General features: G+C 43.7%; 1 protein-coding gene across 1 annotated transcript in view; it reads left to right on the top strand.

The window, feature by feature from the left end:
• The first annotated feature begins 1,456 nt into the window (after positions 1 to 1,456).
• Positions 1,457 to 19,274, top strand: part of LOC143788322 (uncharacterized) — an 86,907-nt gene continuing 69,089 nt past the window's right edge. The window contains exon 1 of the mRNA XM_077277895.1: positions 1,457 to 1,553. Coding sequence (XP_077134010.1) covers positions 1,548 to 1,553 — 6 coding nt within the window. The 5' untranslated portion in view covers positions 1,457 to 1,547. The remainder of the gene's footprint in view (positions 1,554 to 19,274) is intronic.

Raw genomic sequence — 19,274 nt, 5'->3', positions numbered from 1 at the left:
TGGACTGGAGAGGTGCAAGGGTGTTACCAGGGAGGCCACAGGAAAGGATGTTGCAGTAGTCAAGGCGGTAGATGATGAGGGCATGCACAAGAATTTTAGTAGATTGATGGCTGAGGAAAGGACGGGTTCCGGAGATATTTTTGAACTGGAGGCGACAGGAGGTGGAAAGAGCTTGGATGTGCGATTTACGCGGTTTTTGTGCGGATTCCACCTGCAGATTCCTACTATGGAGCAGGTGTAAACCGCTGCGGAATCCGCACAAAGAATTGACATGCTGCGGAATAAACAATGCAGACTTTCATCTCACACTTGGACGAGCCCTTTAATTATAAAATAAAACCCTGTAGCCAATCTTAACAGAATGTAACATATTTCAGCTGCCGTCACACTAGCAGTATTTGGTCAGTATTTTACCTCAGCGTTTGTAAGCCAAAACCAGGAGTGGGTGATAAATGCAGAAGTGGTGCATATGTTTCTATTATACTTTTCCTCTAATTGTTCCACTCCTGGTTTTGGCTTACAAATACTGAGGTAAAATACTGACCAAATACTGCTAGTGTGACGGCAGCCTCATACTCACTGTCAAGATTCAGTTCTGCTTGCTTGTTCCAGCAGTTATCACATGGCTATTTTACTCGTGCGATTTTCAATCTTACGGTCATCTGATAACAAGCTTTTCTTCTTGCTTCTCTCAGTTTTTCACTGAACATTGAGGGAATTAGAAAGAGCAGCTTGTCGGCCCGTGACTAAGTGTGCAAATTGCAGCAAGGGCAGTATGGTGGCTCAGTGGTTAGCTCTGCAGCCTTACAACGCTGGGGTCCTGGGTTCAAATCCCACAAAGGACAACATCTGCAAAGAGTTTGTATGTCCACCCTGTATTTGTGTGGGTTTCCTCAGGGTTCTCTGGTTTCCTCCCACATTCCAAAGACATACTGATGGGGAATCTAGATTGTGAGCCCCAACGGGGACAGAGATAATAATGTGTGTAAATTGCTGTGTAATATGTTAGTGCTATATAAAAATAAAGATTATTTAAATTGCATAAGTGCTTGTGTGAGAGAGGGGGGAGCCAAACATAATAATTCTTGCCCCGAGTGCCAAATTCCTAGCTACACCTCTGCCCCCCTTCATTAATAACTCACAAGTAAAAAACTCAAGGTTATGTACTCACATGGCAGATTTCTGATACATAAATGCATGTGGCAGAAATCAAACTTCTGAATGACATTTATAACAATTCCATGCTCCTGGCTGAGGAAAGAGCCCCTGTAAATCTATTAAATGAATTTCTGCCAAGAATCTGCACTATGTAAACTCACTCTAAACTTAGAATCCCCCCACACACACACACACGTTTGCACAATGAATCAGCAAATGTAAAATAACCAAATAAATTAACCAGACAAGGACTGTGACTTAGCTATATGTTGTGATGTTCTCATATCCGTGCACAACTGAGCAGAACAAAGTTCGGACGGAGACGGAGGAACTTTCACTTTCACTTTCACTTTCGTTGCATTCGGCTCCAGCAAAGCTCTGACTTCAGCATGAAGGTAAAAATGTTCGTAACTTAAATGTTTTTTTCTGGGCATTCACAGATTGGCCGGAGAGCATTGATTCATGAGTGAGGGTGTGACATTACACTAGATTTCCGTGTCTCCTTTCCTGCACTTTGCAGCCACCGCACAGCCGGGCACAGGTCTCGTCTCTGCCCCGTCTGTGTGCAGGCCTGCTGGACATAACAGGTGATTTAGGGACCGTCCCCACTGGGATGGCTTTTACGTTTGTTTTTTTATTTAAAAAAGTTAGCTAGGTACATTATGTTTTCTGCATGTGTTACTAATTACTATCCATTTATCTACTGCACTTGGCCTATGCGTTATGTTTTTATTCTATGTTTATATATTTAAATTGAAGCATCAAAGGGTAAATGATGATGTTATCCGGTTGTCAGGGAAACAGACTCTGCTATGGAATTTTGGGATAATAGAAGAACTGTTACACAGAGCATATTTTTTCCCTACACGTCCTGCATTACACAGAAAACCGAATTATTTGTTTGGTGACTATGTAAAAAGCCTAATATGATCCTCTGGGACCTATCTTCAGGCTGCTCTCTATTATTATTACCCGGTGAGTCAGGCCCTCATAGTAAAAAACATAAAAAATAGCACTAACTAATGAGGCCCATATCTGTAAAACCATATGGCGCATTTAAAAAAAAAACTACCCAAGGGAGCACCAGGGATAAATAATACTAAACACTGAGGCTATGTGCCCATGTTGCAGAATGTTTGCAGAATTTTCCTGATAAAAACCGGACTCCTTTCACAGGAAATCCACTCTCGTTTTTTTCCGGAGCGTCCCAATACAATAATATAGCAGCAAATCTGCCGAAATTCCACAAAATTAATGAACATGCTGCGTTTTCTTCCACGGCATGGGCATGACAATAATAATAATAATAATGGGAAGCGTTTTGTAAGCGTTTTCACCGCAAAAAAAGCGTGGAAAAAAACGCAACTTGTGCCCTTGAAGCTTTTGTTAGGAACATTTTACATAACATTTGGGATCACATTTATCTGGTGCTCTACACTGAGCACTTACATCGGGGTTTCCATACAAATCGCTGTGATTCAGATGAAACCCCTAAAGTATCCATTCACTATAATGAGGCAGCAGAGTTACTCTGGACTCCTTCTGGCCTCTGTTCAGCGGTGTCCTTCTTTTCAGAAGTGCACAAAACGTGGCCGACGGCACTGTTATGCAGTCCTATAAAGGCAGACACAGCCAGATCACAAGTCAGACATTGTCTATAGTGCCTCCATCTGCCTCGTTATAGGAAATCTTTTGCCAGGTGTTCCATCTCAATCATGTATTTCAGAGATTTACACGGAAACCCCGGTGTAAGCGCTCAGTGTAGAGTGCAGGATAAATGTGAGCTGAGCCTTACTACAATCTTTGGAAGGCAGAATGAACAAATCAACAGGTGAATAATTGGTTTTATTTATTTTTTATTCCATTCCTTGTGTGGTATAAATGATTATACGACTTTACTCTTCGGGTTGGTGCTATTACAGCAATACCAGATTTATATCGGGTCTTTATGTTTGGCTGCTGTCACACACTAAAAGATACTGTTTTTTGCAAGTTTTTGCATCGCCATTTTCCATTGGCATTTCATTTTTACATATTTCTGCCAACAGAGTCATGTGAGGGTTTAATTTTTGCAGGACAAGTTGACGTTTTTATTGGTATAATTTTTGGGCAAATTACATTTTGTTAACACTTTCTATTCCGATTTTTGGGAGGCAGAATGAACAAAAACCAACAATTCAAGAATTTGTATTTTGGCATTTTTGTTATGCCGTTTCTTGTGTGGTAAAATTGACAAGGCAGCTTTAATCTTCGGGTCTGTACCATAACAGAGAAACCACATTTATATAGTTTTTATGTTTTGATGCTTTTACGCAATAAAAAGTATTATAGAAAAAAAATTGCATCACTTTATCCTGAGAGCTATAACTTTTTTATTATTCTGCACAAGATGACGTTTTCAGCAATCTCATATTTTCTTACATTCGTCTTTTTTAACGCAATTCCTTCCAATTTTTGTTCATGATAAAGCATCTTTTTTGCCTAATTTTTTTATGGTGTTGACTGAAAGGGTTAACTAGTGTGACATATTGATAGGGTGGTCGTTCCGGACACTGCAGCACAAACATGTAATTTTTTCCTTTTTATTCCCCATAAAAATATTTATGTTTGGGTACAGTGAGTACCGGGTATCAGCTGATCACCCGGCAGTGGTCATACGCACACAGCTCCTGTGTGTGCAAAACCACCTTGACGGATCCATACGTCCAAGGTTGGTAAGTACGATCATCTGATCACTTGTGCTGTATACAGCAGTGCACCAGCACTACTATGTAAAGCTGAAATCACAGTTGCTGGCTTTCATAGGTGAACTGACATGACAAGCATAGAGTTCTTCAGCAGACCCTCGGCTGTCATGGCAACCCATCAGCGCACCGTGATAACGTCAGCAGTGCGCTGATGAGCACGTGGAATAATGCACCCCTTGCTTAAATACATTAAATCGCACTGTCAGAGATGGACAGCGGCATTTAACAGGCTAATGCATGTGTGTTTTTTTACCTGAGGATTTTCCGCATCTAATGCAAATTTATGGGAAACGTTCACACATAAAACTCCGTGTACTCGCAAGATTAGAAAAACGCACCAGACCTATGGCTGTTAGAGGCAGATGATGACTGAATAATTCAGCCATCATCTGCTGGGAAAGATGTGGGCTTTGCGTGCGAGCCCGCATCAAATTCAAGGACTCGATATATGAAGTAACTGTATGTCATATGGTGGGAAGGGGTTAAAGTGGAGCACCTCTTCTTACAACAATAGTTGTGTGGTTCCTCTGTTATCCCTCCATGTCAAAGGGGCGTGTCACTGTACTATCACTCTGATAATGCCAGCGATGATTGGAAGGAGGAAGAAGGACCCCCCCAAATGGCAACAGCCAGTTTTCAATGTATTCATAAATTCTATTTGGAGTAAGAGAGGAACCGCACAAAGCAAAGTTTTAAGCCAGATGCTACAGAGCAGTTATATGATAGGAAATACAATTACTACAGTTAACATGTCCAAAAAGCTAACAGGTCCTCTATTAACCCTAATGATTTTCCATTTTCTATCCAATTTTCCTTTTTTGCACTTTAGTTGTTTCCACGCTCCTCTTCCAAGAGCCACACTTTTTTTTGTTTTCTTAATGGGAAAAAAAATCCAAGTGATGTGAAATGAGGAAAAAAACACAATTCTTCATTCTTTTTTTTTTTTTTTTTTTTGGGGGGGGGGGACTTTGGTGTAACTTTCTATGGCTTTGATTATGGGATAAAAATTACTTGACAACATGATTTTTCAAGTCCAGTTCTATAATTGCAATTCTAAAAGTATATATACTTTTGTATAACTTCAGTAGTCTGAAAAAGTTTGAACTTTTGTAAAAAAAAATCATTTTGTGTTGCCATTTTATTAGACCTATAATTAGTATATTTTTCTTTCCATGCGCCTGTGGACATGTTTTTTTATGTGTCAAACTAAAGTTCTTATCAATACCATTTTGGGATACACCGCTTTACGCTTTTTGGAGGAGATATGATAACTAGTGATGAGCGAGTATACTCGTTGCTCGGGTGGTCTCCGAGTATTTGTGACTGCTCGGAGATTTCGTTTTTGTTCATGCAGCTGCATGATTTACAGCTACTAACCAGCCTGAGTACATGTGGGAGTTGCCTGGTTGCTAGCGAATCCCCACATGTAATCAAGCTGTCTAGTAGCCGCAAATCATGCAGCTGCGGCAAGGAAAACTAAATCTCCGAGCAGTCACAAATACTCGGAGACCACCCGAGCGTGCTCAGGAAAACCCGAGCAACGAGTATACTCGCTCATCACTAATGGTAACCAAAAAGACTGCAGTTCTGGCGTTTCCATATTTTTTTTCCTTATGGTATCTAGTTTATGGGTTAAATAGCTTCTTATTTTGATAGATTGGACCTTTATGGACTCAGTGATACAAGATATCCTTATTTATTATATTTTCTTTATTTTCTGATTGTAGAAAAGAAGGTTGATTCAAAAATTTCGGGTTTTTTTATATATATTTAAGAATCTTTTTTAGACTTTTCACTTTATTTTTTAGTCCTCCTTCGAGAGTGAAACCTGCGATTGTTTGATTGCTTATACTATGCACTGCAATAACACATACAAATAACAATTCCATATGAAGTTCAGCCTTTGGTGTACTGAGATGACCGTGACAAGGGCCGACTATAGGTCCCTAACTGCCATGGAAATCCATTGCCACCTTGCAATCGTGTCGCTGGTGGACAGTGAAGATGGTTGCCAGGTCGTATTCTCCACCAGGATCGCTCTATTTCAGGGTTGGGCAATTAATTTTCCTGAGGGGCACATAAGAGACCGTCACTGTTGTGAAGGGCCATACCAATAGGCGGAAATAAATTCTGCTCAATATTAATAGCAATATATGAATTATAATTATAATGCTATTGATAATTATATTAATATTAATTGTATCACTTAATATTGAGCAGAATTAAGTCTGCTGACATCCCCTTATATATCGTTTGAACCCAAATATAGCCCCTTCTATATATCGTATATATGAGCCCCTACACAGCCTCCCTATATACAGGATGATCCCCACACAGCCTCCCTATATACAGCATAAGTCCCACACAGCCTCCCTATATACAGCATAAGTCCCACACAGCCTCCCTATATTTATTATTATTATTATTTATTTATATAGCACCATTAATTCCATGGTGCTGTACATGTGAAAAGGGTTACATACAGGGTTATAGATATCGTTAACAGTAAACAAATTTACAGTGACAGACTGGTACAGAGGGGAGAGGACCCTGTCCTTGCGGACTTACATTCTTTGGGATAATGGGGAATAGACAGGAGTTCAGTGTGCTGCAGCACTGGTGGCGGTGAGGCGGCAGCTCTGGCGTGGCGACGCGGCAGCTCGGGTGGTTGGTGAGGCGGCTGCTTGGGTGGTTGGTGAGGCAGCAGAATGGTTATATACACCATGAGCGCCACACAGCCCCTCTATATACAAACATCAGCGCTACACCGCTACACAGCCTCCCGACATACAGCATAAGCCCCAGGCAGCCTCCCCATATACAGCATAAGCCCTACACAGCCTCCCTATATATAGCATGACCCCCATACAGCCTCTCCACATACATCAGTGCCACACAGCCTCACCACATACAGCATAAGCCCCAGACAGCCTCTCCATATACAGCATTAGCTCCACACAGCCTCCCTATATACTGCATGAGCCCCACCCAGCCTTGCTATATACTGCATGAGCCCCACACAGCCTCCCCATATACAGCATAAGCTCCACACAGCCTTCCTATATACTGCATGAGCCCCCACACTGCCTCCTTATATACTGCTTACACATCACAAAGCCTTCTTATATACTGAATGAGCCCCACCCAGCCTCACTATATACTGCATGAGCCCTACACAGCCTCCCTATATATTGTATGAGCTCCACACAGCCTACCTGTACACAGCTCCACACAGCCTACCTATACACAGCATGTGCCCCACACAGCCTTCCCATGTCCAGCATCAGACCTCCATAGCCTGTTCATGTCGAGCATGAGGTCCACATAGCCTCTCCATGTTTAGGATGATGCCCCCATAGCCTCCCCATGTCCAGAATGAGGCCCCAATAACCTCTGCATGTCCAGCCAAATATCCCATACACATGAAAAAAAAGAATACATACTCACCTTGGTCCCTTTCCACTGGAGCTCTGCTTCTGTCTCCGGTGCGCTGACTCTCCGCAGTACACAGGTGACGCGAGGAACTGACGTCATCACGTCAGCTGTTTCACATGCTGATTGGTGGTGGAAGTGGTCGGAGGCCCCTCCTCCACCAATGAAATCAGCACAGATAGAGACAGCAAGCGGACGGGCCTGTGAGAGTTCGGTGCGGCCCGTGGGCCACTGTTTTCCTGCTCCTACACTGTCTCGGTCCACACTTTGCCCAGTTCTGCGCTATTTGAATGTTCCTTTATCAGTTTTAGGCTATGTGCCCATGATCCGGAAGTAGCAGCGCGTTGGATGCAGCGTATTTTCATCACAAAGACACTGACTTCAGCGCTGATTGGGTGCCTGACACAACAAGTCAAAACTCTGCTCAAGAGCTCCGAGAGCGCTAGTGCTGACATCGCTGGAATGGCGCCAGCACAGGAAGTAAATATAGTTTTTTTTTTATTTTATCTGGGACAAACATTTAGTTCAAGAAGTGAACTAATTAGTGGAAACGCCTTTAACACAAAACAGAAAGATCCCAGTAAAGGACGTCATCTATGTCCCTATTTTTTAAAGCAATCTGTTATCTGTGAAGAAACTCGCAAGGCAAGGAAATTAAGTTACATTTAAAGATGACAGCTGTATTATCACTAAAGAAGGTCACACACAAGCAAAAGGAAAAATCAAAGACGAGTTGTACCAGCTAAAATGCTAAGAAAATCTGTACACTGCTAAACATGAACAGTACAAGAATTGTATCCATGTATGGCACAGGCGTCTTGCACATAGAGACCCAGAAGCAGTAAGAAAATGAGTTCAAAATCAACTTGCTGATGGTATTACTGTCGATTTGTGTAATCGGACAATGTCAGAAAAATACTTTTCTGAGAATAGTACTACGAAATCAAAACAGCTTCTGGACTTAATACACTCAGATGTTTGTGGTCCAATGAGTACACAAACTGCTAGAGAGAAAATATATTTTTCCACATTTATAATTGATTATTCAAGATATGCAGTTGTCTATCTGCTTCAAATCAAAGATGAAGTTCCAGAGAAAATTGAAATATATCTTGCTGAAGTATATAGCAAATTTAGGAGAATGACAAAAATTCAGCATGCAGATAATGGAACTGACTATACAAGTAATGAGACATAAAGTGTTTTAAGAAAAAATCGAATCGTGTTTCAGACCACTGTGATATACCACCCTGAACAAAATGGTGTAACAGAAAGAAGGACTGGACACTTTCTGAAAGTGAAAGAAGTATGCGATTTGACTCAGATTTGCCAACCACATGTAAATAATAATAATAATTTTTATTTATATAGCACCAACATATTCCGCAGCACTTTACAATTACGTGGGGACATGTACAGACAATAAATTCAATACAAGTTAAGACAATTTAAACAGTGACATTAGGAGTGAGGTCACTGCTCACAAGCTTACAATTTACAAGGAAATGGGGGGACACAATAGGTGAAAAGTGCTTGTTATTTCAGGTCTGGCAATTATGATAAATAGGGATTTTCATATAAAGCTGCATGATCCGGTCATCAGCCCGTGTGTTTAAGTGCAATAGTCAAGTATCAAGTGCAGTTATCGTGTGCATAGCGGGTGTGGAGACAGATGAATAGTAGGGTGCAGATTCAGAATAATATTTGGAAGGAGGGAACAGGGCAAAGTTTGTTTACTGAGTAGTTGATGTGGTAGGCTTGTTTGAAGAGATGGGTTTTCAAAGCGTGCTTGAATAGGTCGGGGCTAGGTATCAGTCTGATCGTCTGGGGAAGTGCATTCCAGAGAGCTGGCGCAGCACAAGAGAAGTCTTGGAGATGGAGGTGCGAGGTTCAGATTACAGGGGATGCTAGTCTTAGGTCATTTGTAGAACGGAGGGCACGTGTAGGGCGATAGACAGAGAAGAGAGAGGAGATATAAGGCTGTGCAGAACTGTGGAGAGCTTTGTGGGTGAGAGCGATGAGTTTATACTGGACCCTGTAGCGAATGGGTAGCCAGTGTAATGACTGGCACAAGATGGAGGCATCGGTGAAGCGGCTGGACAGAAATATGACCCTGGCTGCCGCATTCAAGATGGATTGGAGAGGAGAAAGTTTGGTAAGGGGGAGACCGATCAGAAGAGAGTTGCAGTAGTCGCTACGAGTTTGTCGCTACGATGGTACGATCCGTGACGTTCCAGCGATATCCATACGATATCGCTGTGTCTGACACGCAGCAGCGATCAGGGACCCTGCTGAGAATCGTACGTCGTAGCAGATCGTTTGGAACTTTCTTTCGTCGCTGGATCTCCCGCTGTCATCGTTGGATCGGTGTGTGTGACAACGATCCAACGATGCGTTCGTTTGTAACCAGGGTAAACATCGGGTTACTAAGCGCAGGGCCACTGTTGTGAACTCTATTTCTGGGCTCCCTCTTGTGGTCACAAGTGGTACTGTGTGAGTGCTGTCTTTCTGCAGGTTTGTGACTGGCATCAGCTGTCTCGTTATCTGTGGGCTGGTTTTCTATTTAAGCTCACTTGGACTCTCAGTCTATGCCTGCTGTCAATGTATTCAGTGCTATCCTGATTCCTTCTGACTACCTTGCTCCCAGTCTCTTCAAGAGAAGCTAAGTTTCCGTTTTGTTCATTTTTTGATCATCAGTGTTCTATATGTTTCTTGTCCAGCTTGCTAATATGTGATTTCCCAGCTTGCTGGTAGCTCTGGGGGGCTGTTTCTCCCCCCACACCGTTAGTTGGTGTGGGGGTTCTTGAATTCTCAGCGTGGATATTTTGGTAGGGTTTTTTACTGACCGCACAGTTCGCTATCTGTTTTCTGCTATCTAGTATTAGCAGGCCTCATTTGCTGAATCTGTTTTCATTCCTACGTGTGTCTTTTCTCCTTACCTCACCGTTATTATTTGTTGGGGGCTTCCTATATCTTTGGGGTTATTTCTCTTGAGGCAAGTGAGGTCTTGCTTTCTCTTTAGGGGTAGTCAGTTTCTCAGGCTGCGTCGAGACGTCCAGGATTTTAGGCACGTTCACCGGCTACCTTTAGTGTGTTTGGATAGGATCAGGTTTTGCGGTCAGTCCAGTTACCACCTCCCTAGAGCTCGTGTCTATGTTTAGTTACTTAGCTAGTATTTCCTGTGATCCCCAGCCACTGGGATCATAACAGTACAGCAGGCCCTAAAAAGTGTTTAAAGCATCGCATGAAGTGGGATAAAAGAAGTCCTGAGTACAATTTATTTATTTTTTTCCTCCTTTGCTGCAGTCTGTCTAGCTTCTCTCATCCCCTTAATCTCTGGGTGGTTTTGAGCTCAGCTGCAGACATGGATATTCAGAGTCTGACTTCTAGTGTGGATCATCTTGCTGCAAAGGTGCAAAATATTCAGGATTTTGTTGTTCATAGCCCTATGTCTGAGCCAAAGATACCTATTCCTGAGTTGTTTTCTGGAGATAGATCTAGGTTTCTGAATTTTAGGAATAATTGTAAATTGTTTCTATCTTTGAGACCTCGTTCCTCTGGTGATTCCGCTCAGCAAGTTAAAATTGTTATCTCCTTGTTACGCGGCGACCCTCAAGATTGGGCTTTCTCTCTGGCGCCAGGAGATCCTGCATTGCTGAATGTGGATGCGTTTTTTCTGGCGCTTGGACTGCTTTATGAGGAACCTAATCTTGAGAACCAGGCAGAAAAGGCTTTGCTGGCTATCTCTCAAGGTCAGGATGAAGCTGAGGTGTACTGTCAAAAATTTCGGAAATGGTCAGTGCTTACTCAGTGGAATGAGTGTGCCCTGGCTGCAAATTTCAGAGAGGGTCTTTCTGAAGCCATTAAGAATGTTATGGTGGGGTTCCCCACGCCTGCAAGTCTGAGTGATTCAATGGCTTTGGCCATTCAGATTGATCGGCGTTTGCGGGAGCGCAAATCTGCGCATCCTCTGGCGGTGTTCTCTGAACAGAGACCTGAGTCAATGCAATGTGACAGAATTCTGACTAGAATTGAGCGACAAAGTCATAGACATCAAAATGGGTTGTGCTTTTACTGTGGTGATTCTACTCATGTTATCTCAGCATGCTCTAAGCGCTTAAAAAAAATCGCTAAACCTGTCACCATTGGTACTATACAGCCTAAGTTCATTTTGTCTGTTACTTTAATCTGTTCTTTGTCATCCTACTCGGTTATGGCTTTTGTGGATTCAGGTGCTGCCCTGAATCTTATGGATTTGTTGTTTGCCAAGCGCTGTGGTTTTGTTCTGGAGCCTTTGGAATTTCCTATTCCACTGAGGGGAATAGATGCTACGCCATTGGCTGAGAATAAGCCTCAGTATTGGACTCAAGTGACCATGTGCATGACTCCTGTACATCAGGAGGTGATTCGCTTTCTTGTGCTGCATAATTTGCATGATGTTGTAGTTTTGGGTCTGCCATGGCTGCAGGCCCATAATCCAGTTCTGGATTGGAAAGCTATGTCTGTGTCAAGTTGGGGTTGTCAGGGGATTCATGGCGATGTCTGTTATGACCCCAGTGGACAGGGTCTCAGAGGAACGTGTAAGTCTGCAAGATACAAAAATCCAGCTCATAGGGCTGTGGTAACTGGGTTGACCAAATAGCTACTCCTAACGCCAACACTAGAAGTAGCCGGGGATCATGCCTACGGTGATCGCTAGATGACTCGCGCCAGCCGGAGAATCTAACTACCCCTAGGAGAAGAAAACAAAGACCTCTCTTGCCTCCAGAGAAAGGGACCCCAAAGCAAGATACAAGCCCCCCACAAATAATAACGGTGAGGTAAGAGGAAATGACAAACACAGAAATGAACCAGGTTCAGCAAAGAGAGGCCAGCTTACTAATAGCAGAATATAGCAAGATAACTTATCTGGTCAACAAAACCCCTATAAAAATCCACGCTGGAGATTCAAGAACCCCCGAACCGTCTAACGGTCCGGGGGGAGAACACCAGCCCCCTAGAGCTTCCAGCAAAGGTCAGGATACAGATAGGAACAAGCTGGACAAAAATACCAAACAAAACAAAAGCAAAAAGCAAAGAAGCAGACTTAGCTTGAAAAACAGGAACCAGGATCAGAGGACAAGAGCACAACAGATTAGCTCTGATTTCAACGATGCCAGGCATTGAACTGAAGGTCCAGGGAGCTTATATAGCAACGCCCCTGAACTAACGGCCCAGGTGAGGATATAGGAAAAGACAGACGCTCCAGAGTCAAATCACTAATGACCACTAGAGGGAGCAAAAAGCAAAATCACAACAGATGTCCCTTTGGTGTCAATTGCTTCTTCCACTCCTTCTGAGGTCCCTGAGTTTTTGTCGGACTACCAGGATGTATTTGATGAGCCCAGATCCGGTGCCCTGCCTCCTCATAGGGATTGTGATTGTGCTATAAATTTGATTCCTGGCAGTAAGTTCCCTAAGGGACGACTTTTTAATTTGTCTATACCAGAACATGCCGCGATGCGGAGTTATATAAAGGAGTCTTTGGCGAAGGGACATATTCGCCCATCCTCCTCCCCTCTTGGTGCAGGATTCTTTTTTGTGGCCAAGAAGGATGGTTCTCTGAGACCTTGTATAGATTATCGTCTTCTAAATAAAATCACGGTCAAATTTCAGTATCCTTTGCCATTATTGTCTGATCTGTTTGCTCGGATTAAGGGATCCAGTTGGTTCACCAAGATAGATCTTCGTGGTGCGTATAACCTTGTGCGTATCAAGCAGGGGGACGAATGGAAAACAGCATTTAATACGCCCGAAGGCCATTTTGAGTACTTGGTGATGCCTTTTGGACTCTCTAATGCTTCTTCTGTGTTTCAGTCCTTTATGCATGACATTTTCCGAGAATATCTGGATAAATTTATGATTGTGTATCTGGATGATATTTTGGTCTTTTCTAATGATTGGGAGTCCCATGTGAAGCAGGTCAGGATGGTGTTTCAGGTCCTGCGTGCTAATGCTTTATTTGTGAAGGGCTCAAAATGTCTCTTCGGAGTACAGAAGGTTTCCTTTTTGGGTTTTATTTTTTCTCCTTCTACTATTGAGATGGACCCAGTCAAGGTCCAGGCTATTCATGACTGGACTCAGCCTACATCTGTTAACCCCTTCCCGACCTTTGACGCCACGTAGGCGTCATGAAAACCCGTGCCAATCCGACCCATGACGCCTATGTGGCGTCATGGAAAGATCGCATCCCTGCAGATCGGGTGAAAGGGTTAACTCCATTTTCACCCGATCTGCAGAGACAGGGGGAGTGGTACTTCAGCCCGGGGGGGTGGCTTCACCCCCCCGTGGCTACGATCGCTCTGATTGGCTGTTGAAAGTGAAACTGCCAATCACAGCGATTTGTAATATTTCACCTATGAAAATGGTGAAATATTACAATCCAGCCATGGCCGATGCTGCAATAGCATCTGCCATGGCTGGAGACCCCGATCAACCCCCCCCCCCCACCCCACCGATCGCCCCCCCAGTCGTCCTTTCTGCCCCGATCTCCTCCTGTCCGCTCCCCCGGTCCTCTTGTCCGCTCCCCCGGTCCTCCGATCCCCCCCCCCGTGTTCCGATCCCACCCCACCATACTTACCTAGCTTCGATGTCCCTCCTGGTGTCCGGCCGTCTTCTCCATGGGCGCCGCCATCTTGGAAAATAGCGGGCGCATGCGCAGTGCGCCCGCCGAATCTGCCAGCCGGCAGATTCATTACAAGTACATTTTCATCGCTGTGGTAGTTTCTATCGCAGCGATCAAAATAAAAAAATAATAAATAACCCCCCCCCTTTATCACCCCCATAGGTAGGGACAATAATAAAATAAAGAAAATATTTTTTTTTCTTTTTCCACTAGGGTTAGGGTTAGAACTAGGGTTAGAACTAGGGGTAGGGTTAGGGGTAGGGTTAGGGTTACGGGTAGGGTTAGGGGTAGGGTTATGGCATGTGCACACAGAGCGGATCGGCAGCGGATCCGCAGCGGATCGGCCGCGGATCCGCAGCGGATTGGCCGCTGCGAATTCGAAGCAGTTTTCCATCAGGTTTACAGTACCATGTACACCTAAGGAAAACCAAATCCGCTGTGCCCATGGTGCGGAAAATTCCGTGCAGAAACGCTGCGTTGTATTTTCCGCAGCATGTCAATTCTTTGTGCGGATTCCGCAGCGTTTTACACCTGTTCCTCAATAGGAATCCGCAGGTGAAATCCGCACAAAAAAACACTGGAAATCTGCTGTAAATCCGCAGGTAAAACGCAGTGCCTTTTACCTGCAGATTTTTCAAAAATCGTGCGGAAAAATCTCACACGAATCCGCAACGTGGGCACATAGCCTTAGGGTTAGGGTTGGAATTAGAGTTAGGGTTGGAATTAGGGCTAGGGTTTGAAATAGGGTTAAGATTAGGCTTGTGGTGAAGGTTACGGATAGGGTTAGGGGTGTGTTGGGGTTACAGTTGTGGTTAGGGTTGGGATTAGGGTTACGGTTGGGATTAGGGTTACGGTTGGGATTAGGGTTAGGGTTAGGGTTGGAATTAGGGTTATGGGTGTGTTGCGGTTAGGGTTGTGGTTAGGGGTGTGTTGGGGTTAGGGTTGTGATTAGGGTTATGGCTACAGTTGGGATTAGGATTAGGGGTGTGTTGGGGTTAGTGTTGAAGTTAGAATTGAGGGGATTCCACTGTTTGGGCACATCAGGGGTCTCCAAACGCAACATGGCGCCACCATTGGTTCCAGCCAATCTTGCGTTCAAAAAGTCAAATGGTGCTCCCGCCCTTCCAAGCCCCGACGTGCGCCCAAACAGTGGTTTACCCCCACATTTGGGGTACCAGCGTACTCAGGACAAACTGGGCAACAACTGTTGGGGTCCAATTTCTCCTGTTACCCTTGCAAAAATAAAAAATTACTTGCTAAAACATAATTTTTGAGGAAAGAACAATTATTTTTTATTTTCACGGCTCTGCGTTATAAACTTCTGTGAAGCACTTGGGGGTTGAAAGTGCTCACCACACATCTAGATAAGTTCCTTCGGGGGTCTAGTTTCCAAAATGGGGTCACTTGTGGGGTGTTTCTACTGTTTAGGCACATCAGGGGCTCTGCAAATGCAATGTGACGCCCGCAGACCATTCCATCAAAGTCTGCATTTCAAATGTCACTACTTCCCTTCCGAGCCCTGACGTGTGCCCAAACAGTGGTTTACCCCCACATATGGGGTATCAGCGTACTCACAACAAACTGGGCAACAAATATTGGGGTGCAAATTCTCCTGTTACCCTTGTGAAAATAAAAAATTGCTTGCTAAAACATCTTTTTTGAGGAAAGAAAAAAGATTTTTTATTTTCACGGCTCTGCGTTGTAAACTTCTGTGAAGCACTTGGGGGTTGAACGTGCTCACCACACATCTAGATAAGTTCCTTGGGGGGTCTAGTTTCCAAAATGGGGTCACTTGTGGGGGGTTTCTACTGTTTAGGCATATCAGGGGCTCTGCAAACGTAACATGATGCCCGCAGACCATTCCATCAAAGTCTGCATTCCAAAACGTCACTACTTCCCTTCCGAGCCCCGGCATGTGCCCAAACAGTGGTTTACCCCCACATATGGGGTATCAGCGTACTCAGGAGAAACTGGAAAACAACTTTTGGGGTCCAATTTCTCCTGTTACTCTTGCAAAAATAAAAACATTCTGGGCTAAAACAATATTTTTGAGGAAAGGAAACACATTTTTTATTTTCACGGCTCTGCGTTATAAACTTCTGTGAAGCACTTGGGGGTTCAAAGTGCTCACTACACATCTAGATAAGTTCCCTTGGGGGTCTAGTTTCCAAAATGGAGTCAATTGTGGGGAGTTCCTACTGTTTAGGCACATCAGGGGCTCTGCAAACGCAACCTGACGCCCGCAGAGCATTCCATCAAAGTCTGCATTTCAAAACGTCACTACTTCCCTTCCGAACCCCGACGTGTGCCAAAACAGTGGTTTACCCCCACATATGGGGTATCAGCGTACTCAGGAGAAACTGGACAACAACTTTTGGGGTCCAATTTCTCCTGTTACCCTTGGGAAAATAAAAAATTGTGGGCTAAAAAATCATTTTTGAGAAAAAAATTATTTTTTATTTTCATGGCTCTGCGTTATAAACTTCTGTGAAGCACTTGGGGGTTCAAAGTGCTCACCACACATCTAGATTAGTTACTTGGGAGGTCTAGTTTCCAAAATGGGGTCACTTGTGCGGGATCTCCAATGTTTAGGCACACAGGGGCTCTCAAAACGCGACATGGTGTCCGCTAATGATTGGAGCTAATTTTCCATTCAAAAAGCCAAATGGCGTGCCTTCCCTTCCGAGCCCTGCCGTGCGCCCAAACAGTGGTTTACCCCCACATATGGGGTATCATCGTACTCAGGACAAACTGGACAACAACATTTGGGGTCCAATTTCTCCTATTACCCTTGGGAAAATAAAAAATTCTGGGCTAAAAATCATTTTTGAGGAAAGAAAAATTATTTTTTTATTTTCACGGCTCTGCGTTATAAACTTCTGTGAAGCACCTGGGGGTTATAAGTGCTCACTATGCATCTAGATAAGTTCCTTGGGGGTCTAGTTTCCAAAATGGGGTCACTTGTAGGGGAGCTCCAATGTTTAGGCACACAGGGGCTCTCCAAACGCGACATGGTGTCCGCTAACGATTGGAGCTAATTTTCCATTCAAAAAGTCAAATGGCACGCCGAGCCTTGCCGTGCACCCAAACAGTGGTTTACCCCCACATATGAGGTATCGGCATACTCAGGAGAAATTGCCCAACAAATTTTAGGATCCATTTTATCCTGTTGCCCATGTGAAAATGAAAGAATTGAGGCTAAAAGAAATTTTGTGTGAAAAAAAAGTACTTTTTCATTTTTGTGGATCAATTTGTGAAGCACCTGGGGGTTTAAAGTGCTCACTATGCCTCTAGATGAGTTCCTTGGGGGGTCTAGTTTCCAAAATGGGGTCACTTGTGGAGGAGCTCCAATGTTTAGGCACACAGGGGCTTTCCAAACGCGACATGGTGTCCGCTAACGATGGAGATAATTTTTCATTCAAAAAGTCAAATGGCGCTCCTTCCCTTCCGAGCCTTACCATGTGCCCAAACAGTGGTTTACCCCCACATGTGAGGTATTGGTGTACTCAGGAGAAATTGCCCAACAAAATTTAGGATCCATTTTATCCTGTTGCCCATGTGAAAATGAAAAAATTGAGGCTAAAATAATTTTTTTGTGAAAAAAAAGTACTTTTTCATTTTTACGGATCAATTTGTGAAGCACCTGGGGGTTTAAAGTGCTCACTATGCTTCTAGATAAGTTCCTTGGGGGGTCTAGTTTCCAAAATGTGGTCACTTGTGGGGGAGCTCCAATGTTTAGGCACACAGGGGCTCTCCAAACGCGACATGGTGTCCGCTAAAGATTGGAGCCAATTTTTCATTCAAAAAGTCAAATGGCGCGCCTTCCCTTCCGAGCCCTGCCGTGCGCCCAAACAGTGGTTTACCCCCACATATGAGGTATCAGCGTACTCAGGACAAATTGGACAACAACGTCCCTGGTCCAGTTTCTCCTTTTACCCTTGGGAAAATAAAAAAATTGTTGCTAAAAGATCATTTTTGTGACTAAAAAGTTAAATGTTCATTTTTTACTTCCATGTTGCTTCTGCTGCTGTGAAACACCTGAAGGGTTAATAAACTTCTTGAATGTGGTTTTGAGCACCTTGAGGGGTGCAGTTTTTAGAATGGTGTCACTTGTGGGTATTTTCAGCCATATAGAACCCTCAAAATGACTTCAAATGTGAGGTGGTCCCTAAAAAAAATGGTTTTGTAAATTTTGTTGTAAAAATGAGAAATCACTGGTCAAATTTTAACCCTTATAACTTCCTAGCAAAAAAAAAAATTGTTTCCAAAATTGTGCTGATGTAAAGTAGACATGTGGGAAACGTTATTTATTAACTATTTTGTGTCACATAACTCTTTAACAGAATAAAAATTCAAAATGTGAAAATTGCGAAATTTTCAAAATTTTCGCCAAATTTCCGTTTTTTTTTCACAAATAAACTCAGAAATTATTGACCTAAATTTACCACTAACATGAAGCCCAATATGTTACGAAAAAACAATCTCAGAATCGCTAGGATCCGTTGAAGCGTTCCTGAGTTATTACCTCAGGTAAGGTCATTAAGGCCAAAATAGGCTGGGTCATGAAGGGGTTAAGAGTCTTCAGAAGCTCTTGGGTTTTGCTAATTTTTACCGTCGCTTCATCGCTAATTTTTCTGGCGTGGTTACGCCCTTGACGGATTTGACCAAGAAAGGTTCTGATGTGACTAATTGGTCTCCTGCGGCAGTGGAAGCCTTTCGGGAGCTGAAGCACCGGTTTTCTTCAGCTCCAGTCTTATATCAGCCTGATGTCTCTCTTCCTTTCCAGGTCGAGGTGGATGCTTCTGAGATTGGAGCAGGGGCTGTTTTGTCGCAGAGAAGCTCTGATGGCTCTGTGATGAAGCCTTGTGCCTTCTTTTCAAGAAAGTTTTCGCCTGCCGAGCGGAATTATGATGTTGGTAATTGGGAGTTGTTGGCTATGAAGTGGGCATTTGAGGAGTGGCGACATTGGCTCGAGGGAGCTAGGCATCGTGTGGTGGTCTTGACTGATCACAAAAATCTGATTTATCTCGAGTCTGCCAAGCGCCTGAATCCTAGACAGGCTCGTTGGTCGTTGTTTTTCTCCCGTTTCGATTTCGTGGTCTCGTACCTGCCTGGTTCGAAGAACGTGAAGGCTGATGCCCTTTCTAGGAGTTTTGTGCCTGACTCTCCGGGAGTTTCAGAGCCGGCTGGTATCCTCAAAGAGGGAGTTATTTTGTCTGCCATTTCCCCAGATTTGCAACGAGTGCTGCAGAAATTTCAGGCTGATAGACCTG

The sequence above is a fragment of the Ranitomeya variabilis genome, chromosome 8 (genome assembly GCF_051348905.1).
Source record: "Ranitomeya variabilis isolate aRanVar5 chromosome 8, aRanVar5.hap1, whole genome shotgun sequence".
Taxonomy (NCBI): Eukaryota; Metazoa; Chordata; class Amphibia; order Anura; family Dendrobatidae; genus Ranitomeya; species Ranitomeya variabilis.
The sequence above is the reverse complement of the archived record's forward strand: the minus strand, read 5'-3'. Positions and strand labels throughout refer to the sequence as shown.